Source organism: Berghia stephanieae, chromosome 2, assembly GCF_034508935.2.
Source record: "Berghia stephanieae isolate SIO BIC M18660-M18661 chromosome 2, UCSD_Bste_1.3, whole genome shotgun sequence".
Taxonomy (NCBI): domain Eukaryota; kingdom Metazoa; phylum Mollusca; class Gastropoda; order Nudibranchia; family Aeolidiidae; genus Berghia; species Berghia stephanieae.
Window position 1 is genome coordinate 69,796,633 of NC_088361.1, and position 15,645 is coordinate 69,812,277.

At 33.6% G+C, this 15,645-nt stretch overlaps 1 protein-coding gene across 1 annotated transcript in view; it reads right to left on the bottom strand.

The window, feature by feature from the left end:
* Nucleotides 1–874: 874 nt before the first annotated feature.
* Nucleotides 875–15,645, bottom strand: part of LOC144965431 (putative N-acetylgalactosaminyltransferase 9) — a 22,726-nt gene continuing 7,955 nt past the window's right edge. The window contains exons 5-11 of the mRNA XM_078900769.1: nucleotides 13,783–13,900; nucleotides 12,173–12,260; nucleotides 11,652–11,749; nucleotides 8,940–9,074; nucleotides 7,443–7,553; nucleotides 3,885–4,022; nucleotides 875–3,137 (exon numbers count right to left, since the gene is read on the bottom strand). Coding sequence (XP_078756895.1) covers nucleotides 3,000–3,137; nucleotides 3,885–4,022; nucleotides 7,443–7,553; nucleotides 8,940–9,074; nucleotides 11,652–11,749; nucleotides 12,173–12,260; nucleotides 13,783–13,900 — 826 coding nt within the window. The 3' untranslated portion in view covers nucleotides 875–2,999. The remainder of the gene's footprint in view (nucleotides 3,138–3,884; nucleotides 4,023–7,442; nucleotides 7,554–8,939; nucleotides 9,075–11,651; nucleotides 11,750–12,172; nucleotides 12,261–13,782; nucleotides 13,901–15,645) is intronic.

The window sequence follows — 15,645 nt, forward strand, 5'->3', positions numbered from 1 at the left end:
CATTTGTGGGCCGATTTTGTGATTCATGGTATCAATTTTATTGTAATAGAGAAAGGAACTTCAGAGTTGTTTTTCTGATGCCAAATTATTACTTTGTATTATTTAGCACCAGGAAAAATGTTTGGTAAATAACAATATTACCCTCTTAGATCTACCGCCACCATCTATTCGTGCAGAATTGTGAGTCAAGCGTCCCAAAGTATTCGACCAATCACCGGATCTCTACTCGGTCGACCGTCAAGGTATTACGCTTCGTTTTCTTATATATAGATTGCTACTAATTCTGGTTAATTATCATATTCTATCACATCATATAAAGGGTTATTTAGTCCATCTGACTTCTGAATATCCTGTGTATTTATATCTAAATGTTAATCTCTCACAAGGACGTTTCTACCTTGTCCAATATTATAATCCAATCTATATAGAAATTTCCAAATATAAACTTATGACAGACTGGTTTATGAAGTCAGACTTACAGTTTGGATACTGACTGACCCTTTCTATCCACGTAGAATGGCAATAAGTTATATATCGTGACAGAACCTGGATTCATTGGTAAGCTAAAATAAGTATGTATGCTCGAGACAATATTATCCCCAGCTTTACATGACAGCTTGAGCCAGTCCACATACTTTTCAGCATTAGCGTTTATCAATGCCATTGACACAATTCCAATAAGTAACAAGTATTTATAATTTGCTATCACAATTCTATCGATGCCATGCGTTTAGGTAAAATATTCACAACATCCGCCACTCGTATATAACGCAGCAACACACAAAACTGTGTAACCTTGATTGATATAAATTGGCGAGAACAAATAATTAAACAAGGCTGTCTAAAACAATGACAAACAGCTGAGTAACGTCAATTTCGTTCCATCTATAAAAGAGCAAACTGTTTATTGTCTATCTTGACAAACAAAATAGTAACAATATGTAAAAGATGAACGAAAATAGAATTATTCTGACTCCCATAACCTACGTATTGCAATGCTTAGCTAAGGATGCCATGTTCAGATATATATATTGTAAATTATATGTTCTACGCATTATTCCTAATAGGGAAACGTGGATAAACTCAATCAGTCTGTAAGTTTAAAAATTACATACTCAAAGGAAAAATGAGCTGAAGACACGATTAGAATAATTCGTTTGTATTTTATGATGTACTAATGATGCAGATGATGATTTTGATGATGATGATGATGATGATGATGATGATGATGATGATGATGATGATGATGATGATGATTGCTGTTGATGATGATGATGACGATGATGATGATAATGTTGATGATGATGATGTTGATAATAATAATGATAATAATAACGACAATGGTATCTGAATCTGAATCTATAAAATGCAAAAGGTTTATGGGCCCATGAATAATAGCAAGACAAAACAGAACGATAGGTGATTCGTATTCAATATTATGAGTCGGAATAGAATCTATCAGATTATTTAGATTTTCCTTGTATTGAGACCATTAAATAGTTTTATGATGCCTCAGGTTGTGATTCTCGGTTGTGGCGGCAAGTCATTTTCATCTAATTATGTTGACAAATTCAGACCCTCTTTATTTAAACAGTTTCATTATTTTTCTTTAAAAGATTTGCTTTCCCCCCGGTATTATATGTTTCCGTACCATCAGGGTAACGGAGAAGCTGTAACCTGTATGGTCGTTTTATTTTGATTGTATGTATTTACAAAAGTGTTTTGTAAGTTCTTAGTTCTTTCATCTTGGTCTTCTTCTGTTTTTATGTCTAAAAGGTGATTGCTATATTTGTTATGTTCATTCTCCAGCTCTTTGTAAAGGATACTGCAAATCTCGGGCAATATTGTCAATCTTTTTCATTTTTATTTCACTATGCGACATTGTAGCGTCGTTGGTCTCATCCAAGGTATATAAATCTTTTCGTTAATTAATCTATTTGTGTGTATTATAAATAACCTCGGTGATTATATCTTTAATAGTTATTCAATTTGTATTTGAATCGTGTTTAGGTATGTTTTTCAAAGATATGGAGATTATTGTTAATATTATGTCTCTTCACTGCAATTAATTGTACCTCACTTTTTATTTTGAAGTGTAAAACAAGATGAATTATATTTGTTTCGATTTTGATGTTTACATTGAGCAGAACGGCATTGTGGTCACTCCTTCCAGGATAAATATCAGGTGTTGCCACTAGCTGGAATTGTGGTCAGGGGTAGGCTATGTCTAACGTGTTCTTTTCTTTTCCTGGTTACTGTACGACTTTACTTAAATACAATTCAATTTTATCTCCGCCCTTTTCGCGGTGATTGTTGTACTATATAAGTGTGGTTGTTATCTTATTTGTAAGCTAGCTTTTCCATTCTCTATCAAGCAGGTTAAATTATCTTCCGAGAATAAAATTTGGAGTGTTTTCTTCCTTGTCAATAAGGGTTTTAAGGGTACTCAATAAACTGTTCCATTATTTCGATACCAATAGATTGTTGTTAAAAGAAATAAGTTCTCCTTAGCTGTGATTATATGATTTGACCAAAATTGGGAATCCATTGACCTCGAGCAATCACTGTAAGCTGGATGATTTATGATTACTTCATTTTAATATTGTTTTAAAATGATAAAATGTTTTGTTGTTTAAAAAAAAGAAGAAATCATGCACCTTACAAAAGTAATTTCACATAATTGTTTTAAAAAATATTGTACTTTATTAAAATGAAATTGTTTTACACCATATATTGTATTTCCTATCAACATAAAGCAACTCATTTAAGCTCAAATGCCTTCTTAATTCATTCAAAAATTCAATGTAATAAGAATTTTACTCTCTCCAAAACTCTAAATCATTTGATTTATGACCTGGAAAAACGTCATGCCATCATGCAAAGGAATCATACATTTGATTAAAACAACACGTAATATTTTCACAATATCTAAAGAATCAAACATTTATTTTCGCTGTGATGACATAATCCGAAATTCAGAGCTCAAGAGCTAGAAGAATTTAGTCCAAATAATGTTGAAATGTCCACCTTTGAGTGGGACTCCCATCGCATTCCCTTGCCATCACGTGATCTCCACTTTTCGCTTGCCAGGCGTCTATACAGTATCCAGATGCTGTATTAATCAAAGTTCCGTTTTCCTAAATTCAAATAAAAGGTAACAATTTTAAATATGAAAATATATCCATAATCATCATCCAGTCTTAATAAGGCGTAGCGATTAATATGGACTTCTTACATTGGAAATGTACTTCTTCCTTCTTCTTCTTCTTCTTCTTCTTCTTCTTCTTCTTCTTCTTCTTCTTCTTCTTCTTCTTCTTCTTCTTACTAATTCTACTACTGCTTCTTCTTCCTCTACTACTACTACTACTACTACTACTACTACTACTACTACTACTACTACTACTACTACTACTACTACTACTACTACTACTACTACTACTACTACTACTACTACTACTACTACTACTTATTATCATTATTATTATTATTTTTCTATTTCTTTGTTATATTTGACTTTATTTTAGTCCCTGTAGTTTTCATGGAAAATGATCAGAAATATTTATTTGTAGAACTGCTATACTAAACGAATATACTCGTAGTTTTTTTTCTATTGGATTAAACTACTGAGTTGAATTTGCGAACTTTAATTTAATGACACAACATCTGTCATGTGCTAATTTATAACCTACTTTGGTTGTCTATATAAGAGACACGTATTGAATTTCATATCCAGTAACAGGACTTTAAAATGTACCAAGTGTTCCTTAAATCCCTTTTTATGATAAGTTACAATATATTGTTTATTGCACATTGCAAACTACAAATCGATAAATGGAGAGGCAGATGAAATCATAGAAATGAGCTATGTCCGTCGATATATTTACCTTGTGATGAGTCCATTTCATGTTGTGCACATCATCACAAAATTTCCCCTGGATATAAAAGTTTTGACGAGCTGGCAATGCAATATACAGACAAATTTCCTCGTGTCTAATCGTGTTGTCATATGTCAGTGAAAACAGCTTTAAAAAATAAAGAAGTGAAATGTGACAAGTTCGCTTTTAGATTGTAACAAATGATAGTCATAGTCAGAGAGGTTTTTCAATTTTAGAACTGTTGAACGAAATGCACAGTTTCAAAGCCCTCTGGATTCGAAATTGCAAAACAAGATGACAAATCTAACAAAACAGTCTATGTCGGGATGGACTCAAATCAATAGATTTAATTGATAACCACAATTGATATGAAACGAGGTTAATTTCTATTTCTAATGGAGGAGAATCTTTACGTTTTCTTACATTGCAAAAACTGAATACTAATATTTAAATTTCTTATTATTTCAACTATAAATTCACTTTAGGTTCCCTATTCATCCCGACATAATTCCGCCTGAGATGGTGAGCTACATATGTTGGTTTGAAGAGAATGAATAGAGTTTTTTTGGCCAAACTCTTTTTGCTCTGTTCTTTTTTTTTTTTAGGGTATGGAGGTTTGTCATCTTGTTTTGCTATTTTTAATTTCAGAGACCTTTGAACTTGTTCACTTCGTCCAATAGTATTGACGATTGCTAAAAACCAAGATTTCATATCTATATTAGTTTTATTGTAGTTAGAGGGGTCCCGATACCTCAGTTGATAGAGCACTCGCATCACAAGCAAAGGAACCAAGATCGATCCAGGGTGCAGTCGAGATTTTTTCCGACTCCTCTGTCCTCCCAGCAGTAAATGGGGAGCTGGGTCTATTGGATCTGGCGGAAAGCACTTTGCAATAGACTAGCGTCCTATCCAAAGGGCAGCATGCAATTTCTATTGTCTCAGTTTCACGCTATAGAAACCGGGATAAATTCCTGCTCAATGGGCCTCATGGGTCTGAAGGACTATTTTATTTTTGTTTGATATTTTTAACATCAGACTCATCTTGACATAATACCATTATTATACGATAGGTAACATTTAGAAAACGTCATGCTCTTCAAAAAATGCGATAGGCGTCTTAAAGGAGGGGGGGGGGGGTGAGCGACACTAAAGGGTCATTTTTTTATTTGATGAAATATCCTAAACTTCTCTGCACAGTCATACATCTATGTGTTTGGGAAGGATGATTGCATACAACTTTTTTCGATAAAAAGTTGCCCGTTGCTATGGAAACGACGCCATATTGGAAAATAAATAACAACCATTTAAAAGTCAAAGGCTTTTTTGTTTATCAACCGATTGCCATAATATATTGACCACAGGTAGACAAAAGGAAAAGAAAGAGGCTCTAGAGATCCGATTTTTAATTTTTTAATTAGAATCTTTAAAAAATTAAGGACAAAGTTATTATTCGATTATTCCTCTTGAAAAAAAAGTTACATAATTGCAAATTACTCATAAAATAATTTTTTTTTAAATCGGGCTTCTGGAGAACCTGCATATTTGTATAACACTCATTTATAGAAAGTTTGAAGAGGATTGATTGAAAATTGAGGGAGGAGTTAGGTTTTTAGTGACGAAAATTTCAGTTTTGAGAAAAACGCAAAACGCATTTAAAAGTCGAAGTAAACTAGTTTAGGGAAAAACTCTCCTCTCGCTCTCTGATTGGATTGTGACCACATGATATAATTAAGTACAAAGTGATTGGTTGTTGAAGAGATAGGAGATTTTTTACTTTTCATTGATATCTTTTTGCCTTTACTTAGTTATAAAGACTATTTGATATTCTTTCATGAAATCAGTCCACTGAAACTATAAATGGGCATGGATTTAATCATGGGTCACAAAATACGTTATTTTGGGTCGAAAAAAACTGAAGGTGAAGTTGTCATTCAAATTTTTATGCAGACAAATGGTTACATGACAACATCCCACCAAATTCTAATTTTAGCAAACTGGGTCAAAATTCATCATTTTTAATGTCTCTCCCCCCTCCCCCCCCCCCCCCCCCCCCCCCCCCCCCCCCCCGCCCCCCCCCCCCCCCCCCCCTTAATGCGGTATTGTGTCGGATGAATCTGTTACATAAAATGAAATTTTAAACATAACTTAATAATAAGGTTTATGTGGGGGATATGTGGTGTTGCGATATCCTTCGAATCGGAAGTCCCGGGTTCGAGTCCCGCTCTAGGCGACGCATAGTTGAATCCTTGAAAAAGTTTCGTTGCTCCTATTCTCTCAACGTACCTGGACATTTACAGCGTTGACTTGTCGGAATAATAGTAATATCGCCTAACAGGCTTCATGTCTCGTCTTACTTTGTTAAGTGTTGCTGTTGACTAGGGACTCCTTGCAAAGCGTTGTGAGCATGTTTAGTGGATATATATCTTCTTTATAAATGCTTGAGTTTTTTTTTTAAATCTGATCCCAATTTATTAGTTTTATTGAGGAGTGAATTTTACTTCTAAAACCTCCAGAAAAACACCTTACATTATTATCCCTTTGACTCTGAACTCATGAGTAAAATCTATCCTATTTCCACCATCTCCTTCACTCCGACAACAAAACAGTTTTGAGACGACTTGTCACACATGAAGTAAAGTATTTCTTGCTAAAATGTAAAAGTGGTTTGCAAAATCTCGGCAATATAACGTAATTAGCATGTCATAGTAAAGGTTACTTAAATGAAAGGTCTTTAACCTGTTAACAGAGGGCACTTAGAAAAACGAGTATTTAAACAATTGGCTGGAAAACTCGTCCTTAAGATGTTGATTGCTTTATTAAATGACCTTAAATGAAAAATAATTCTCAAATCTTGAACTTCGAGAAGTTTCATGTTTGCGAGTATTACCAGGATGAGGGTCATTTAAATCGATTGATATTTGGACGAGTTTTCTCACCAATTTTTTTTAAATACGTGTTTTTTTCCAAAGTACGGCAGTTATTAACTGGTTAAATACCCTGTGGGAAATAAATGGATCAGGGCAAAAATTCCTTGATCATAACTATGATCTACATTTAGATCATGAGCAATCAAAAATATTACAATGATTAATTTATCCACGAGTTATGGATCTTTCTTCCGATTGCCTTTATAAAATGATTTATACTTTTGAAATCATTGGTTATGAATGTTAAGTCGTACCATGTATTAACTGTCCTTGAAAAAACAATTGCTGATTATGCGGCTATGTGGTCTAGTAGTGGTATGACACTCGCTTTCGGATCCGGATGTCCTGAGTTCGAGCCTCGCTCGGCGCATAGTTGGGTCCTTGGAAAAGGCTCTTTACTCGACTCGCATTCCCTCACTCAGGTGTAAAATGAGTACATGGTCGTTAACAGTCTTGTCTCTGTCGGAAATAAAATTGTAATATCGCCTAACAGGCGTAATGACCCGTTTTACATGTTACATGCTGCTGTTGGTCGGGGACCTCTTGTAAAGCGCCTTGAGCACATGAAGTGGATATCGCGCTATCTAAAAGCTCATTTTTAAATTATTTTTTTAAAGAGTAGTTGCAGAAGAATTAATACCTGGTTTGGATTGACGCTGTTCTGTTGACACCAATATACACCCATACTGTGAGTGAATTCTTCGTCCCCCTGGAGAGTGTCTAAACATAAATTCGTCTTATCAACCTGGAGCTGAAATAAGAAAAAATAATGGGATGTTTTAATTGAATTAAATAGAAACTTTCTCATTTATCTTAATTTTATAAAAAAGTTTGAAACTAAAATGAGTATGATAGCTTAGAAAAATACGAAACAAGGAACATATCGGGCTCAAACCCCGTCTTCGGCCAACAATAAAATCTATAAAAACATAAATACCTTAATTACAAACCAAATAGACGACAGAGAAGTATCTGGCACGTACTTGTTGTAAGTAATAGAATCTTGGAATGTAAAAAAAAAGACGAGTTTGCTTGGTTACTAAGCACGCACAGAATAGAGCGGAAAATCAAGTTACGTATGAAATTTATTATGCATTAGATCTATATTAATTTTTTGGTGATTACTTTTACAGTCCCAGCAGGTTAATATCACTTTCAATTTTATGTGTTTTTTCATCATACTTCTTTTTTCTTAAATTCTATTATTATTATTATTATATTATTTATTATTATTATTATTATTATTATTATTATATTATTATTATTATTATTATTATTATTATTATTATTATTATTATTATTATTATTATTATTATTATATATTATTATTATAATTATTATTATTATTATTATTTTTTTTAAATTAAAAAAAAAAAAAATTATTTACCTATTTATTTTGGTATGCATCAATGTATAAGATTATGACATAATATATTATTTGATTTCGTCTATTAGCCATGATTGAATCGATTGAATTCATTTTTTTCGTGGTCGTGGTAGTAGTAGTAGTAGTAGTAGTAGTAGTAGTAGTAGTAGTAGTAGTAGTAGTAGTAGTAGTAGTAGTAGTAGTAGTAGTAGTAGTAGTAGTAATAGTAGTAGTAGTAGTAGTAGTAGTAGTAGTAGTAGTAGTAGTAGTTTTACTACTAGTAGTAGTAGTAGTAGTAGTAGTAGTAGTAGTAGTAGTAGTAGTAGTAGTGATAGTAGTAGCAGTCGTGGTAGTGATAGTAGGGGTGGTGGTAGTAGTAGTAGTAGTAGTAGTAGTAGTAGTAGTAGTAGTAGTAGTAGTAGTAGTAGCAGTAGTGGTAGTTGTAATGGTAGTAGTAGTAGTAGTATTATTAGTAGTAGTAGTAGTAGTAGTAGTAGTAGTAGTAGTAGTAGTAGTAGTAGTAGTCGTGGTAGTAGTGGTAGTAGTAGTAGTAGTAGTAGTAGTAGTAGTAGTAGTAGTAGTAGTAGTAGTAGTAGTAGTAGTAGTAGTAGTAGTAGTAGTAGAAGTGATTATGTTAGCGTTGTTATCAGTTTTTAAAAAAATCAATATTCCTATTCCATTCTATCGAACTTTTTAGTCTAGAGTAGAATTTTTAACAGTGTTGTTTACACCGTTTCTATTCTAGTGGAAGTTATTGGTACTCGGCCTCACCGTTCCATATGCCCTGACGTTTTCGTCTGGGATAAATTTCTGTGGGTATACATTGTCCAGGTACCATTTAAAGTCATGGCACTTCAGAAATTGCCTTAAGCGTTTTCTGTCTGAAACGTCGCCGTAATCTGTTTTCTGCAATTTAACGACAAAGAAAACAAAAACAATGTTTTATGATTGGCAAATCTCCGAAACTCTCTCCTCATTTTTATGAATTTTTAGATACTTTAGAACCTAATAAAACAAAAACAGATTTTAAATCAAATTGTAATGTAATACCATAACACTACATAACATTATATAGTTATACTAGCAGTAGCAAAATTGTATGGTTTAACATATTGACCAACAAAATAATTCGAAGTAAAAGATATAACAATATAATTTTCCTTTAATCATTCCAATTTGTCTCCAGGGTATATTCCAAGGGATGACTGGAATAACGCAGGCGTCAGCCGCAATGAGCGCCGCAAATTGAGTCAGGGCGAGGTGACCTGTGCGGCCTTGAGCAAGTCACCTCGCCCTAGATCAATTTGCGGCGCTGCACTACGGTTGACGCCTGGGTTCTTCCCTTGGAATAGACATTAGAGTCAACATAACATAACATATCATATGGTATAGGGCAAAATAGGATAAAATCACTTGAATGCCCTTAATATTAATAGTAATGTCATACATCTATTAATTAAAGATTTCAACAATGATACACGTGGTAAAGAATGTATTTCAACTTCCATGTACTCATGTATATGTGGTGTACAAACATACATCATTAACCGTGACATGCAGAGAGCACACACACACACAGACACACACACACACACACACACACACACACACACATTTCATACTATTAGAATTGATAATGATACAATTAACCAGTCAAGTACCGTACACCCAAAGTTCCAGGTATGATAATTTTTGCCATTGTATTCGATCGATATTTGAATGACGAGTTTTCTGGCTAAATTTTCAAGTGATTTTTAAAGTACAAAAGATGCAAGATAGCAGCAGATGACGACTGTAATGAAATGTTTTGCTTTATTTGAATTTTATCGACTGCATATTCACATCTCCACCTCTCTCCTTTCAAATAAATCCTCAAAAGTAATTTACATTGACTATCCAAACAAAATCAACAGCCATGTTGTTTGCATAAACTAAATATTATTTACAGTCTCTACTTTGAAATTAAAGAGTACATTTATTTTATTAAAGAGTGACGATTTGTAGTATTTATTTTTGGTGAAATCAAAACACAAGCAGTGTTTTGGTTATATCAAAATTAATAACAAGCTATAGTACAATCAGTGGTATCTACTTGTATAATTAAAAACTTTCTGGAATAAAGCAATAAACGAGCTAAGTTGTGAGCAAAATACAAACTTTTTTTCCTTATGTTTATCTCTTTCATCCCCTCATCCATCTCGTCGTCCTCCTCCTCCTCCTCCTCCTCCTCCTCCTCCTCCTCCTCCTCCTCCTACTACTACTACTACTACTACTACTACTACTACTACTGCTACTACTACTACTATTTTTCTGCTTCGTCTTCTTTTTCTTCTTTGAGCATTAATTTTCCTCGACAAATTTACACGTCGGGCTAATGGTTACAAATCAAATCAATAAAAATAAAAATAGATAATATTTTGTTTTAACTTAAAATATTCATAATGCGTCTCAAAGATATTTTTGATGATTGTTTTAAAGGGACAAGAACAGCAATTAATGAAAGGTAAAAGAGAAGGTTCGAGAGAGAAGAGGAAAGAGATGGGGGGAGAAAGAGAGAGAGAGAAGAAGAAGAAGAAGAAGAAGAAGAAGAAGAAGAAGAAGAAGAAGAAGAAGAAGAAGAAGAAGAAGAAGAAGAGGAGGAAGAAGAAGAAGAAGAAGGGAGGGGTGTATCGAAGTAGAGAGAGAGAGAGAGAGAGAGAGAGAGAGAGAGAGAGAGAGAGAGAGAGAGAGATTAAATACGTATATAAAGATAGAAACAATACAGAAATGATGATAGTGGTGATGAAAAATGAAGTAGATGTTTATCAAGAGAACTGAATGAATCACAACTTAGTTCTTTATGTTTTGTGCGCTGCCTGAAACATTCACATTTAATAATCTTGAACTTATATTATCATTTTTTTAAATTGTTTAGCTAGCAATTAGTGCAATCGACGTGCACTTATTTGCAGGTCTGATACCCCAATTCCTTATAGGCTCTTTGTTGTAATGAAAATCTCAAAAAATGATGCAAAATATTGTCATTTACAACAATGTTAAACTAGGCTTATAAGTGGGTTCGGATGTCAGACCTTCATATATGTACCATTCGAATGAAATCATTTGTGAAATGTTTTAAACGTCAACATGATAAGCAGGGAAAGAGGAGATGTGTCTATACTTCACCCCCAGGCGCTATGTTCCATCTATTTTATTATTAATGTCTTATATCTCTCAGTATCGATCTTTCTCTCTCTCTCTCTCTCTCTCTCTCTCTCTCTCTCTCTCTCTCTCCCTCTCTCTCTCTCTCTCTCTCTCTCTCTCTCTCTCTCTCTCTCTCTCTCTCTCTCTCTCTCTCCAATTTCTATTTAACTGTCTGCTGTTCTTTCCATTTCTCTATATCTTTCTTTATCTATGCGCATTCAGTTATATATAGTTTTCTCATTGGATTAATTTGTTATGTTATTGAAATGTATTCTGCATTAATTAACTTGCTTGACTTACCAAAAGGTTTTTACGGTGCATGAAAAATAACTGTTTATACCGATCCATCCACACATCTGCTAGACGAGCCGAATTGATACCATGAGTGTCTTTATTACCTTAACCACGAAAGAAGAAAAACACATAGTATTGTTCTACCACTCTCCATATATAGTCTAGTAGCACCCAATGATATCATGTTTACAATAACAATTTGACGTGAGTTTGTCAAGCGTTTAATGTATCTAAGACTAGACGTCTAGATTAAAAAAAAAAACAAGTATCGTAATTATTTTTGTATCTAAATGTCATATTTTTTCAGAGACAATGAAATTAGAATCAAATGAGGGGTAGAAAAAAAGATTTCCTACACTCTTGCAGTTGGAATTCAAACGTTGTTCCCAATACGTACTACTCGTGGAGCGGTTGGGAATACGTTCGGAAATCCTAAAGCAAGAGTTTAAGACTTTCCATTATCTCTGGTCAGAAAATGGCGACAGGTCCATTTTAAAACATCATTCAGATTTAGGGAGATAGAATACCTGGGAAAGTATAAGGATGCTTTGGCCTAAATATATGGCCTACAATAGAGCAAGGATGAATCTCCAAAGACCCACCACACATCCAAATCTGTAGGTAAAAGACAAAGTATTGCATGTAAACTCAATCCGTACAATGATGAATTCTAAAATGGTTTGGTTATTTACAACGCAATAATTATAATTTTGAATCATGTTCAGTAATTTAGTTTTCATTTTTAAGATGACTTATCGGGAGTTTTAAAGGTTTTGGTTTTGACAGTTTTAAAAAAGGATTTTAATCTTTAACTCTGACAATAATGAACACACATTTCCTACCATTCTACGTCTGATTGATATATTTACAAGTGCTGCCAAAGAAGGTTATTGAATATTTACAAAACAGTAACATTTTGGTTAATTTGAAATTTAGGAATATATATATGTGTGTGTGTGTGTGTCTGTGTGTGTGCATGTGTGTGTATGTGTGTATGCATGTGTGTGTGTGGGCATGTGTGTGAGTTTGTGACTGAGAGAGAGATGGATGGAAATAGATAGAGAGAGAAAGAGAGAGGGAGAGAGAGAGAGAGTGAGAGAGAGAGAGAGAGAGAGGGTGCGAGAGAAAAACAACACGGGAAAAATTATGAAGCTATTTAAATAAGACGTAGACATCAGAAATATTCAACTATTTATAAGCAACATGACCCTGCTTTATTAGTTAAGAAACTATGCTGGTTATACAAAAGTCGATTTTTAAAAAAAGATATCAAACAATTTCAAACTTGCGTATTGTTTAACAATATTATTGTTACTAGCGTGAGAAGTTAACCGTTTGGTTAAAAACAAATGACTGGTCTGATAGGTTTTATTCTTCTAAAAACGTTACATAACTCTCAATGCGAACGAAATCATATCCGATTTATTTACAAAGGTGAATGACCTCCAATGAACACTGAATTGAATCCAATATACTACAGCAGTTGGTCATTGATGGTTTATAATGGTGGTACAACGTTTTACAGAGAAACAAAATTAAAAGAGTGAATTCAAAATGCATTGGATCGACACACTATTTAAGCCATAAGAAAATCAATGGAAAAATCATAAAACAAATTGAGGGATCGACATATCACAACAAGATTTGAGAATTTGACGTCTATCTAGCCTAAATTCTTTCGAAATTTCATTTGTGCAGTGTGTTTAATGAAACAATCGAGGATCAATATTTTTTTTCACATATCTAGACTTCTTTAAAATTTGTTACATAAATTTGAACAAATATCTAAGATGGTAAAGGTTGAGCCTCTCATAATTAATAGTTTTCCCGGCTGCTGGCAATCACACTTTATCGGGTTTGTTTGTTTTATTTGTTTTTTTTTTCTCGCACTCGATATCTACATGCGGTACTCTTTTTAAAGATATAACAATAACTGGGCTCGTGGTCAAAAGTAGATATTTTATGAAATATATTCTCAAACAATGTTCTGTTCATATCGCAGGTAATGGCAATTCTAGCCCTATTTCTGTCCGATAATCTTTCAGTCATAATTTTCAATACTTTGTACCATGAAATTATACCAAACCCCAGTTTCAATGTCACAAATATAACATCATTTACTTTTGCAAAAACAAACCCTGAAAGACATCTCTAGATTCTCTCCTCCCCAAACATCCATTCCAGTATCATATGCACCGATTTGGAAGAAAAACTTTCGTTCCATAGCAAAAATGCCACCTGCCATCGTGGGTGATCTGGATTGAAGGAATAAAGCAGTCATAAGAAAATTATTTGTTCTTGTTTTGAACTTTATATTTTTCTGTTCATTATTATAGTCAATTGCGCTATCTATTTGAAATACAAGGGACGTCCAAAAATAACACGAAATATTGTCAAACTTCAAAAATGTTTTGAATTAATTCATTTGAAATTCACTTATTATATATTTGCTAATTTTCCAAATACAGTGCATTTTTGTTCGTGTGACCACAAGGAATAGATACCCGAACGAAAGAATTGTGCTCCATGATTTTAAAACCAATCTTTAATTTACTCAACAAGATTGTCTTCTGCATCGAACCTCTTTCCCCCTAAATGGTGCTTTAAGGGCCCAATCAAGTGGGCGTCAGACGGTGCATTACATTAAAAGCATTCCTTTGTTACCTTTGCAGTGTGAATAGTTGCATTATCATGCTGAAGTAAAACGCCAGCGCTCAGGTATTTTACGATGCAAAGCGTTTCTCAGACAATCAAGTATTTCTATCATTAGTAAGCTGTACTTTCGGTAAAATTATAGCAAAGAGAATCACACTTTTGTCCCAAAATACATTGCCATTAAAATAACCCATAGTAAAATAAAGGGAATAAAAAAATACTCTTATAAAATATACAACATAAAGTAAACTACGTTTCGGTCGTTGGCCTTCTTTAGATAAACACGAAAACGAAATATATTAGATTACATTTGCATTATGGTTCAAACATTATAGGTAAAATGTATGTGTTTGTGTGCAAGGGAGAGAGGGAGAGAGAGAGAGAGAGAGAGAGAGAAAGAGAGAGAGAGAGAGAGAGAGAGGGAGGGATGAGGAGTGCGTTTCAAAGTTATATTACAGTAAAGCACATAGATAAACTAAAAAACAAAACTGAGTAAAATTCATTTTCCAATTTGTGCACTTTATTTATTTTTAAAAAATATTTATTTGCGGACAGGATAAGATATTGAGTCGTGCTTTGTCTCTGGAGTTGTCATGTAGATCAAAGTTTCATCACAGGTATTTAAATGTGTAATAAGATTATGTTTTTCTTGAAAGTCTTTATCCGGCCCAACAATGAAGTATGTCTCAGCTAGACCGTCTTGTTGGCATGGCTCCAGAAGCGTTTAGAGAACTTCCACTCTGTTTGGTTTGTGTTATTCTGTTAACATTTTTGGAACTCATCTACGAGTAACTCAATCTTTTCTATACTCCAATATATCATGGACAATTTCATCAGTAGTGTTTTATTTTTTTATTTTCTATTTTTTCTTTTTGAATTCCAAGTTTCAAATCAACCCCCCTCCCTCCCCATTCATCTTTACATTTCGCCAAATATAACAATTATGATCTATTGTGCGTTTTTGTCCAACCACTATTTTGGTTCATTTCCAAACATGTTATGATCGTCTTTGATCCAATGATATACCTGAGCTATAGACATTACATTCTAACCATATGTTCCAGTTATTTCACGATGAAAGCCTTTATCTCTTTTGTAAACAAAAGATGAACGAAAAGTCCTGAAATTCAGCGTTAACCATTCTGTGATTGGGGTCGCCATCTTAAAAGCAGCATTTAATATTGCGTCATTTGCTGATGCTGCAAAATTATTTTCCATATTCTTGTACTTACAGATAAAAATCATGACATTTCGCTCAAACATTATGCACATTTTCAGGTTTTATTTTGGACGTCCCTCGCAATTCCATTATTATTTTGGTCTATTCACAGTGCTATGAGATGAG